This window comes from Sander vitreus, chromosome 13 (genome assembly GCF_031162955.1).
Source record: "Sander vitreus isolate 19-12246 chromosome 13, sanVit1, whole genome shotgun sequence".
NCBI classification, from domain to species: Eukaryota; Metazoa; Chordata; class Actinopteri; order Perciformes; family Percidae; genus Sander; species Sander vitreus.
The window spans coordinates 20,395,992-20,408,141 of record NC_135867.1 but is presented as its reverse complement, the minus strand read 5'-3'; the positions used below and the strand labels follow the sequence as shown (position 1 = coordinate 20,408,141).

General features: G+C 41.8%; 1 protein-coding gene across 5 annotated transcripts in view; it reads left to right on the top strand.

Annotated features, from left to right (window-relative positions):
• The window catches only part of acaca (acetyl-CoA carboxylase alpha), a 40,738-nt gene that overhangs the window by 27,321 nt on the left and 1,267 nt on the right, over window positions 1–12,150 (top strand). For all 5 annotated transcript variants that reach the window (XM_078266395.1, XM_078266396.1, XM_078266393.1 and 2 more), the window contains 10 exons: window positions 1,302–1,445; window positions 1,578–1,698; window positions 3,068–3,164; window positions 3,264–3,360; window positions 3,468–3,603; window positions 3,681–3,858; window positions 3,940–4,052; window positions 5,514–5,668; window positions 8,853–9,023; window positions 11,915–12,051. In XM_078266395.1, coding sequence (XP_078122521.1) covers window positions 1,302–1,445; window positions 1,578–1,698; window positions 3,068–3,164; window positions 3,264–3,360; window positions 3,468–3,603; window positions 3,681–3,858; window positions 3,940–4,052; window positions 5,514–5,668; window positions 8,853–9,023; window positions 11,915–12,051 — 1,349 coding nt within the window. The remainder of the gene's footprint in view (window positions 1–1,301; window positions 1,446–1,577; window positions 1,699–3,067; window positions 3,165–3,263; window positions 3,361–3,467; window positions 3,604–3,680; window positions 3,859–3,939; window positions 4,053–5,513; window positions 5,669–8,852; window positions 9,024–11,914; window positions 12,052–12,150) is intronic.

Genomic DNA, 12,150 nt, shown 5'->3' with positions numbered 1-12,150 from the left:
TTTCTGCCTTTTTATCATGTGGTATACTAGCTATTAACTGAAACTTAATGGAGAGCAGGAGGCTGCCACCCAGAGATCATTTCATTAACTGCTGGAAAGCTCTCATATTTTCATGGGGAGTGGATAGTAACTACTAGCATAAATACCCCAGTGAGCCGTTACATCCAGTTCGCCCCTCATTTTCTTCCTCACAGTCATCTCCCTCTGTTCCTCCTCCTATATCCCCTCCTCTTCTCTCTGCTGTAGAATCTTAATGAAGCCGGCGATGGCCAGAGGCACAGGGGTTTTGTGTATGTCAAGGTGACTGCAATGTTTCTTGGGGCCGCAGGCTTTCCTGACAGCTTTAGGAGAGTGCCCTAGATTTGTAGCCAGATACATAACCATTAATGGTAATAAAGAAGGTAAATGATGGCTGAAAAGGTGAGAGCTGAGGGTAGGGATTGAGCTCCTCTCTGATTTTTATGGAACCATGTCAGGGCCCTGCCACCTGTTCTATGCTGCCTATGAAAATAGGGTGGGATGGGAGTGAGATTTTATGGCTTCAGGTTGGCATAAGGGCAATTTTGAAGGTAAAAGTACTTTGATGGCTTCCATCTCACCCTTATACAACACCCTCTATCACAACTGGTGGATGGATATATACCGTAGATATACAGTATATTCAGAATGCACATGACAATATAAAGGGATGTAAGCCAGTTGAATTAATTGAGTGTTGTGGATAAGAAAGGGCATGTGTTAATTTACACCGGCTGTTAGAAAATCCCCCAGGAAGAGTGGCATGTGCTGCCACCCACCTATGACGGCCGTGGTAGAGAGATTTCTGGCTGCTGATCACCTATATTGACAAGGTAGTGGGGCCATGTAATGCAGGGCTCTCTCCGGTTACCTGGCATGTCTGTCTGTGTGCGATCTCATTGATCCACAGCCCCCCACACCAGAAGCCTGGTGACAACACCACCTGTTATCGGCCAAGGTTGCACAACATGAACAGCGGATTAACCCTGTTGGCTCCATTGGAGGCCAGAGAGAGGAGGCTTTTAAAGGGTGAATCCACGCGATATTAAATTGGGCATAAAACCACTGCTCCAGTTTTCAAGCAGAGCCATGCTTCTGCACATTGCTGCTGCAATGTGACTCCGCGTGATGTACCCTCAAAAGCCTTGTTTGCTGTCATGGTACATGCCTAAATAGCCAGAATTAAGTATCAGGCAGTCTGGGATTCAACAGAAAAGTATTATTTTTAGCATTATTCTCCTTTTAGTCTGCTAATCAACACCGTGGTATTTTTCTTACCACAGGTGCTGGGCAGAGAAGTGTACACATCAAACAACCAACTTGGTGGCATTCAAATCATGCACAACAATGGTGTGACCCACTCTACTGTTTGTGACGACTTTGAGGGAGTCTTCGCGCTTCTGCAGTGGCTGTCCTACATGCCCATGGTACAGTAATGTTTAGCTGTTGTTTTTAATAGGATGTTGCATCCTATATCTGTGTGATAAATGACATTATCTAAATGTTTAGAGCTATGTGGTTTTTTTTCCTTGTAAAATAAAGACATTTTCTTTCTTCAGTGTAAATCTAGTCCAGTGCCCATCCTCAATGCCAAGGATCCCATAGATCGTCTGGTGGATTTTGTGCCTACAAAGACTCCGTATGACCCTCGCTGGATGCTAGCAGGACGTCCCAGCCCGAGTGAGTGTCCAGTCAATGTCTGTTTAGATCTCTTAATGGAAACTTGTTCATTCTTGTTGCAAGGTAGGTACAGAATAGTGTAGCTGACTAGTTCTGGTAAATAATGTTAGGGTAGTGGTTCTGTGATGCCAGATCTTTAATAAGTTAGGAAATATTAAGTAAGTTAGAATTTATTTTTAACAAAACATTTTGCTTACTAAGTGATTACCCTGGTGTCTTCCTTATTCCTCTCACATTCCACCACTACTTGGTTGAATTTTCATAATCGATTCATCATTCAAGTCATTTATCAATTATTAAGCAAACGTGAAACATTTGCTTCGCAGGTTCCTTCCTGCTTAGTATTTCCCACTTTTCTCAGTTGTTAATTGACTAAATTAAATATCTAAATGACTATAAATATCTTAATTATTTCTGATTGTTGATTGGACGAAACAAGCAAATCTGAGACATCAAATTGGGCTCTGGGAAACTATTTCTAATCATCCGATTTATAAATAATGAAAACAATTGCTAGTTGCAGGCCTGTGCTGTACATTCAGCCTTACATCCATTCTCTGCTCAGGAAATGGAACAATTGGTCGCTACATCAAATACTGAGTTGCACTTAAAGTTGTATTGCATTATATAGCATTCTGGTTGTAACTTTGACGATGATTTATATACTTTCACTTTTGCCCATTTTCTCTACTAATCTTTTTTTATTCAAAATGCTTCATCGGCAGTTGTAAATAGCCACACTCCCATTTTTGTGTGTGTTATTTATAAAGTAATTATAAAGATTCATCTTTTAATCCTAATATCTCCTGGGTTAAAGGTTGAAATAATTCATTACTAGAGGGACTATTAGGAAACCAATAGAGAAACCGTGAACTCTAACAGCATGATGCTAAAGGCAAGATCAAGATAGCACCAAAAATGGATCTAGTATGTTTTACACTGCAGGTCAGGACTGAGCAGGTTCCACATCAGTGTAATTACAGCTTGGGACAGCAAAGAGATTGGGGGGACCGTGTGGGAAGCCAGTCAACGTCTCTGGTAGTGATGAGTGGCGAGGCTTAATTGAATGGTAACCTCGTAGGCTGGGCATGTTTCTCAGGGTGTGCAGGCAGAAAAAGAGCTGAAAAAGCCTCCTTCTGCAGTCATCCATCATGGTTTGCTGCTAAGATTACAGATTCTGAGTAACAAAAAAACACACAACCTCAGACTGCAGGAGGAATAAAGCCTAAAAGTTTTTGAAAACACTATGGAAGTATTTTCAGAAAATTGATTCAGTTGCACATCCAGTTTGCAGTACTTAACTCCACTTTCTTTCCCAATTCACACTCACTCTCTGTCGTACTAACCTCACTCCTCTCTGTATATACAGCTCAAAAGGGGACCTGGCAGAGTGGCTTTTTTGACCAGGGCTCCTTCATGGAGATCATGCAGCCATGGGCTCAGAGTGTGGTGGTAGGCAGAGCCAGGTAAGTGTCCCACTAGAACACAAAACCATGATGACACACTGCCAATATGTAGTCAAGGTGTTTTGTAGATGTCAGCGCTAAAATGGCCTCTCTCCACAGACTGGGTGGGATACCCACCGGAGTGGTCGCCGTGGAAACCAGGTCAGTGGAGCTGTCAATCCCAGCCGATCCAGCCAATTTGGACTCGGAGGCGAAGGTAAGGGGTCGCTCAATGCTTACACTCAAGCGTGAGCTGGCATCCAAGTATTTCGACATTTACAGACACCCAGGTACTGAGGCTGATTTTCTGGTTTGTATATTTAGATCATCCAGCAGGCAGGGCAGGTGTGGTTCCCAGATTCTGCTTTCAAAACAGCCCAGGCCATTAAAGACCTGAACAGAGAGGGCCTACCTCTTATGGTGTTTTCAAACTGGAGGGGCTTTTCTGGAGGAATGAAAGGTACTTCTGCTTCTGCGGTAATCAGTCAATCTGGGATGAACCCCATTCAGTATCTCATAGGAAATTCTCTTTCTTAGATATGTACGACCAGGTGTTGAAGTTTGGGGCCTACATTGTGGACGGGCTGAGGGAGTACAAGCAGCCTGTACTGGTTTATATCCCCCCCCAGGCTGAGCTGAGAGGAGGATCCTGGGTGGTTATAGATCCCACCATCAACCCCCGTCACATGGAGATGTACGCTGACAAGGACAGCCGGTGAGTTGGACTGAAAAAGGGCAGATTGAGGATCATCTTTAACCAACCACCTTTGTTCACATAAATCATTCTTGTCTCCAGAGGTGGAGTTTTGGAGCCTGAAGGAACAGTGGAGATCAAATTCAGGAAAAAGGACCTGGTGAAGACAATGAGAAGAGTAGATCCGATCTACATGGGCTTGGCTGAAAAACTAGGTGAGTTCTCCACTTCAACTCTAATTATAGCTCTTTACGGGCGTCTCTGTCCCCCTCGGCCTTGTCCTCATTTTAGTATGGAGCTATATATCAGGCGGGAGCATGTGTGCGTTCACTGTCGTTCTTTATTTGGTGTCGATTGTATCATCTTCACTGCACTCCCCCGGGAGACGTGTCAATCACAGCCTGCTCGGATCAATCACCAGCTCTCCTGTCTCTCCTGCACAGCCTATTGATTTCCTCCAGGCTCGGAGCAACTGTGGTCCAATGCTGTTTAGGCTTTGTGCTTTTGGCGAACTGGTGGAATGGAGGGTTACTGGGGAGGGTTTGAGAGCTTACAGATTGGAATTGACAGAAATCAGTCTTTGGTGACAGCAGCCAGGGGTTTGGGGGAGCTCTAAAACAAAATGCTGTTAGCAGGTGTTAATTCACCACAGCAATGCTCATGTAGAACCTGATTTGATGGAAATAGAACTATAAGGTGTATCGCTTCTATTGGACTCCCTCCAGATTGTTTAGAATTGGTCTGAAAGACACACCAAATTGTTGGAAATGTAAGACAGAGGACGGCCAATTACTTCATGTCCTATGGTCCTGTGATAAGGTCCAGGAATTTTGGACTGGGATGCATGATAACCTATGTCGGATTCCAGGTTCCATTCAGCCCATGGTTATTTGTTCTGGGAGCTAGGTCCACTCCAGACTAGTTTAATGATAGCCAGACATATTCTTTTAAAGTGCTCCTATTATGCTTTTGGGCGTTTCCCCTTTCCTTTATTGTGTTATATATCTTTTTGTGCATGTTATAGGTTTACAAAGTGAAAAAGCTCAAAGTCCACCCCCAAGGGACTTACCATCTCCAACAGAAAACACTGTTCACAAACTGCTCCAAACAGCTCTATTGTAGTCCAGCCTTTACTTCTGTGACGAACGCTCGTCACTTTGTAACACACGTTATAATGCTCGCCTAGCTGCTAGCGTGGCACGCCCTCATACTCTGCTTCTGACTGGCTAGCAGTGCTTACCTAGTTACTGCGCATGGGGAAGAGAAGTGCGATGCTTCACTCTGTAGCTAAAACAGAGAGCTCAACACACAGGTTGAAAAGAGGAGCTGCAGCAATGTGCAGTACAACAAAAATGTTTTTTTTTATTAAACCACATAAACCTATTCTGGTACAACCTCTAAATACAATTATTGTTTGTGTTGTGAGTTGTATGTTTTGTATTTTGTTAAAAAAAAAAATGTTAATCACAAAAAGAACTATAAGGAAAGGCTATCGTACTGCTATGGGAGGATATCATTTTTGTCTTTCACACCTAAACGTAGTTTTCTGCACATATTGGCAAGAACTGCGATTTCTCATCCATGTACTCGGCTTGTAATCAAAACCTTCAGGCACATGGCAGTCAGTTTTGGGCAGATGATTTGACAGCAGTGTTTTATGTTTTTTTTGCCAACAGGAACTCCAGAGCTGAGTCCCCCTGATTGTAAAGAGCTGGAGACCAAGCTGAAGGAGCGCGAGGAGTTTCTCCTGCCTATCTACCACCAGGTGGCTGTGCAGTTTGCAGACCTCCACGACACCCCAGGTCGCATGCAAGAGAAGGGCGTAATAACGGTGAGCACTTTCTTTCATGTATTGCTACAGTGCGAGTCTGCAGTATGTGAATAACGTGGAATACCCGCAGGGGAGTATCAGTCTGGCTGCACCTGCCTAGTGACTAATGTTTGGTCTCACCAGGCTGTGAGACTCGTCCTCATAATTATCTCATGATGACCCTGGTCAATCACCTCAGAAACCACAGAGCAGCCTCAGGCAAGCCCCATCCCATCCTGTGCCTTCCCAGTCCCATCTTTCACATACAAACATACACACACTCGCTTTGACTGCCATCCATCTGTGAAAGAACCTTCTGGTCATGTGAAAAGTGTATTGTGTACACACAGTATGGACTGGAAAGACTGGTCTGCATGTTCAACTCCGGTGCATCAGCAGAATATACGTCATTTTATAAATCCACACATATACCACCTGGGATTATGTAATCAAAATAAACAGCCATTTTTTTTAATCAAGCCGAATGTACAGCACAGGCCTTTTTGCCAGGTAGTCCTTTTTCGCTACTGAGTTCTATGTCATTGTGACATTCCAGGAATAGGTTAAGACAGCCAGGAACTTATTCATATCCCCTTTTTATATTCACGAAGAATGAAATGCACTGACTTGTATGTACTTCGGTAAAGTTAGACAGAAATTGGCAGATTCGCGGGTTTGCAGTTCAATAACTCTTAGATGAAACGTGTTACTTACACAATAGGCAGCTCTATCTAACCGTAGTAAGGTAGACAACAAGCTACAACCTGGTTTTTATCCGAAAGAACCGTCTACATATGTGGATAAATACAACGCATCCCTGTGAGCGTTCTACTTTCAGCCGAGCGTCTAGGGACCGTCTACAAAGTGCAAAACCGAAAGTGGATACAAAGAAAACATTGAACAGCTTCACTGTTATTGAGCCTAGTGCTTCCAAAATCACTCCACACATTTAGGGTCTCCCTCTGAACATACTACACCCGCTAATTTTTGAAAAGCTGGCTCAGCCTATTTCTTAGGAATTTTTATTGGGTTGATAATTCAATACCGTCATTGTTATTGAGTCTAGTGCTTCCAAATTTACTCCACACATCTAGGGTCTCCCTATCAACATACTACACCTGCTAATTTTTGAATAGCTGGCCCAGGCTATTTATAATATATTTTTATTGGAAAAAAATTCTATTGTGTTATTGATTCTAGTGCATCCCAAATCACTCCACACATACAAAGCCCCCTGCTGGTTGTACTACAGCACTTACTTTAAAAAAAAACAGGCATATATGCATCATTTTGGGGAATATTTTTTGCCAAAAACATTTAATGTCATATAAACAAAGAGTCATGTCTCCAAAACTTCTACACACATATACCCCCCGGTTGTACTACAACATGTAGTTTTCAAAAATAATCATATGCATAATTTTAAGGATTGCTAAAAACATGTAATACTTTAATTATTACAAAGAGAAGTGTTTCCATACTTACCTCACTATAACTGCTCACCTAATAAGTTGAACTATGATAATTACTTTTCAAAAATACTAACTAATAATTTTTGGGTATATTTATCTCAAGACATGTTATAATTACATAGAAAAATGTCTGACAAAATACTCCAGAGAAGGTAGTTGTACTACAACAAAACCTTAGTGTAAAAACAAATATATATACGGTGGTGGAATAATGGCAGTAGCTCAGTCTGTAGTATGGTCACAGACCAAAGTATGGTGTTGGACTGGTAGCTGGAGAGGTTCCAGTTCACCTCCTGGGCACTGTCAAGGTGCCCTTGAGCAAGGCACCGAACCCCAAACTGCTCGGGGCGCCTTTCCATGGGCAGCACCCTCACTCATCTCTCAATTAGTGCATGTATAGGGTATGTGTGTGTGTGTGTAATTCAGACCCGTGTGTAATAACAACAGAGTGAAAACATTGGAATTTCCACTTACGGGATTAATAAATTATACATTATAATAATGTAAAGTATACATTATTATTATTATTATTATTATTAGAACAAAATAAAATCAATATTACATTCATTCATAATGAACACATCCACAATGTTAATTTTCACACAGAAAATAATCTCAGATCTGTATTAATAATGTGAATAATGGAAAAACACATTAAATACAAATTGTCTAGCTCTTGTTTACTTTTCTGGGTGGGGTTACTGTTCTCTTATATGCAGTTTGTGTACAATTACCATCGTGGCAGTAGTTGAAATTTTGGATCCTTTACTTATCCAGACCAAAACCCCAAACTCACCTACAGCCTGTTTAGCTAGGGCTGTTACACAACACACAATCCCAAGGGGTCATTTTTTTTGTTTATTTGTGCTGCTGTCACTCCAAGGCACTGCGTGTGAAACAATCTTTTGCAGGTTCCACACTGAATGTTCACATACTGTATATTAAAGGTTTTTCACCAAAATATTCCCCAAAATGATGTGCCTATTTTTTTTAAAGTGCTGTAGTACAACCAGCAGGGGGCTTTGAATGTGTGGAGTGATTTGGGAAGCACTAGAATCAATAACAGTGAAGCTATTGCATTTTTTTCCCAATATAAATATATTATAAATAGGCTGAGCCAGCTATCCAAAAATGTGTGGGTGTAGTATGTTGATAGGGAGGCCCTAGATGTGTGGAGTGATTTTGGAAGAGAGAGACTCAATAACATTGACGGTATTGAATGTTTTCCCAATAAACATTCATTAAAAATAGGCTGAGCCAGATTTTCAAAAGGTGGTGGGTGTAGTATGTTCAGATGGTGGCCCTAGATGTGTGGAGTAAATTTGGAAGCACTAGGCTCAATAACAGTGAAGCTGTTGAATTTTTTTCTTTGTATCCACTTTCGGTTTTGCACTTTGTAGACGGTCCCTAGACGCTCGGCTGAAAGTAGCTCGAAACGCTCACAGGGATACGTTGTATTTATCCACATATGTAGACGGTTCTTTTGGATAAAAACCGGGTTGTAGCTTGTTGTCTACCTTACTACGGTTAGATAGAGCTGCCTATTGTGTAAGTAACACGTTTCATCTAAGAGTTATTGAACCGCAAACCCGCGAATCTGCCAATTTCTGTCTAACTTTACCGAAGTCTTGTATGTTGACATTTTAGTAAATTCTAAAATGTAGGCGATATTAGTTTCTAATAACCGTAGCTGCATTTAAATGATTGTTTATTTTGTCTTTTACTCAACTCAGGATATCCTTGATTGGCCAACGTCCCGTCAGTTCTTTTACTGGCGCCTGCGGCGTCTGCTGCTGGAGGACACAGTGAAGATGAAGATCCAAGCAGCCAACAGCGAGCTGACAGATGGACAGACCCAGGCAATGCTGCGCCGCTGGTTTGTGGAGGCCGAGGGGACTGTCAAGGTAAAACTTCACCACATACTTATACGCTTTGTTCTATGTATAGTCTCTCAATACTGACTGAGTGGAACATTTCGAAATCTGTAAGTGATATCCTATTGACTTACATAGTTTGTAAACTGGAGGTTAAGCTAAGTATTTAAAGTAACATACATAGATGATGATCATATTGATGTACAGTACAGTTCATTTTGCTCACACAGATTTTAAATGTATACTAATAAATAAAACAAGTAGTAGTTTACTGCTTTACCTCATGTCAGTTAACCAACGTTAACCAGTACAGCTTCATTTGAGGGGTCAGTTTGTGGTTCTTTTAACGCTATAACCGCCAGAGCCGACGCCATTACACCCAAAACACACCGCAGGCGTAAGCTTAGCGCAGCTATTTTTATTTTATATTTTTGCTGTTTTCGCTCCTGCCCTGACTTTGGCTATGGCCATGGCTATATCGTAATAATTATAGAACGTTTAGAAAACCAAATATTGGGGTTTGTTTAAAAAAATCAAAATCAAAACTTCAGTTGTCAGCAGCAGCGCCGCTTAACGTTGGTACTTTCCTCTGCAGCGCAATTGATGCATTTGCATAATGGGCGTACAGCACATTAAAGGAACACGCCGACTTATTGGGACTTTAGCTTATTCACCGTATCCCCCAGAGTTAGATAAGTCCATACATACCCTACTCATCTCCGTGAGTGTTGTAACTCTGTCTGACAGCCCCCACCGCTAGCCTAGCTTAGCACAGATCCTGGAGGTAACCGGCTCCAACTAGCCTACTGCTCCCAATAAGTGACAAAATAACGCCAACATGGTCACATAGTCACAGGGTGTACAAATAACAAGGTCACTATGCTTTTACTATCTAGTAATTGTTGACTCTATTACTCCAACTCTGAGCGAACTCCAGGCGAACTCTCTGCTCCTCACCACAGGGCTTCAGGTGCTGCTAGCAAATCACTCTGCGTTATTTTGTCACTTATTGGGAGCAGTAGGCTAGTTGGAGCCGGTTACCTCCAGGATCTGTGCTAAGCTTGGCTAGCGCTGGGGGCTTCAGACACAGTTACGACACGCACGGAGATGAGAAGGGTATGTATGGACTTATCTAACTCTGGGGGATACGGTGAATAAGCTAAAGTCCCAATAAGTCGGCGTGTTCCTTTTAAGACAATAAATGGGACATAGAAACTCATTTGCATGCAAGTATTCACTTACATTCACTTATAATCATTAAGGTATGAAGGCCCACAGCATTCATCCTGTCATATGTAAAAATATCAGAAATGAAACCGAAACTAGTCACACTTGACTATTGGCTATAAAGGTTGTGTCCTGACACGGGGGTCCCGTCAGTTTGTTATACGCTATTATAATATCAGGAATGTTATTTATGTGACTCATCAAATTGTATTATTTTTATAGGTTGGTGTGGATGTGCGCGATCAGATGGCAAGTTGTGTGTTGACTGTTGAATTGAAAGATGGGGAGACAAATATGAATGCAGAGGGGACTTATTGTCGTTCTTTTGTTTGACTAAATGTGATAATGTAATCATTTGCGCTGTAAATATATGTCCCATTTAGTTTACTTGTCAAAATAAAAATGCTGAAACTTTATTTCCAGCCTTTTATGTTTTACGCTGCAGGTTATACAACTCAAAACAGCTTCAGATAGAACCAAATAGATAGTGCTTTTTTTAATAAATTTTTTTATGTAACGCAATTGTTTTTGCAGATGTTGCTCACAATAAGAAGCTCACTAAATAGCACATTTTACACTGATAAGGGTACACCAGTTTTGCGTGGGCTCCAGCTGTTATAGACCAGCTGTGTATGGTTTGTGGGAGCTGTGCGTGTCCTTGCTGCTAGAGATTAACGCAAGCGCTATAGAGATGGAGAAGCATTATGCGATAATGGCCCCTCAGACCAAACAAAAGGATACATACGCACTTGGGCGTCGGGTCGGGCGGTGCTAGTGGTAATGGCAAAAATGACCATATAATTATTCCAAACATCTTGCAAAATAAAATCCAAGTCAATGTAAAAGCTAAGAGATTGAATGTGGCCAAAGAACTGCATAGAAAACTACAGTGTCTGTTTCATGATTTCCTCAATACACAGGGAATGATTAGAGGTTTCTCTTTATCCAGAAGCTCCTATTCCTTCTCCTCAAGGTGCACCAGTAGTAAGCATTCCTATTAAATCATGATGCTATAATACAGATGCACTGATAACTGGTAGTTAAAATACAAATAAACAACTCGGAGATAATAAATAAACACTGTTCCTTCCGGTCCAGTCTCAGGCTCAGAGGACCAGCCGCAGGGGTGACAGGAGCCGGCCCAGCGTCTGAGATCTCCTAAGAAGTGGCCTTCTTGTTAGCTAATATATTATCCCAATCAGGACTGGCTGTCTTAAGCCACAATTAATCACAGCCCTGGCACGTGCAGATAGGAGAGCAACACGCTGTTTCTTAATTAAAAGCAAACAGATTAAAAATGATTAATAATGGCATTAAATGTTCTTGTGGACGTCAAGCAGGACTGTTCATAAAAAAAGGCAAGAGCCCATTAAACCCCTCAGCCCCCCAAATCTTTGCTAAGCCCTCCAGCCTGGCTTTGTTTGGGATCAGAGATGCCAGCACTCATGAATACTAATTTTCCTATCAGGTCCAGTCAACAAGACATCCGGACCGCACTTTGTGCCTGGTCATCTCTTTTGTTATTTATCTGTTGATTCATGATATCTTATACATTTTATCCGTTCACACGTTGTACAAGTTTTAATTCTTTCTTGGGACTTTTTTTACATTCCCAATTACATTAAGAAAAAGTGTGATTTCTAGGCCTTATTTATCCAATAAACTACTCTATATTTATATCCTCTATTATACAGGCCTATCTGTGGGATAATAATGAAGAGGTGGTGGCATGGCTGGAGAGGCAACTAGCTGAAGAAGAGGGCGCAAGGTCTGTCGTCGATGAGAACATCAAGTACATCCGCCGAGATCACATCCTCAAGCAGATACGCAGGTGATAGTTGTCAACTATGCAGCTTCAACGTGGTGAAGAGGAATACAGTACAACTCATGTTCACCAGTCAATTCTCCCATCTGCCCACCTGGCCATTCC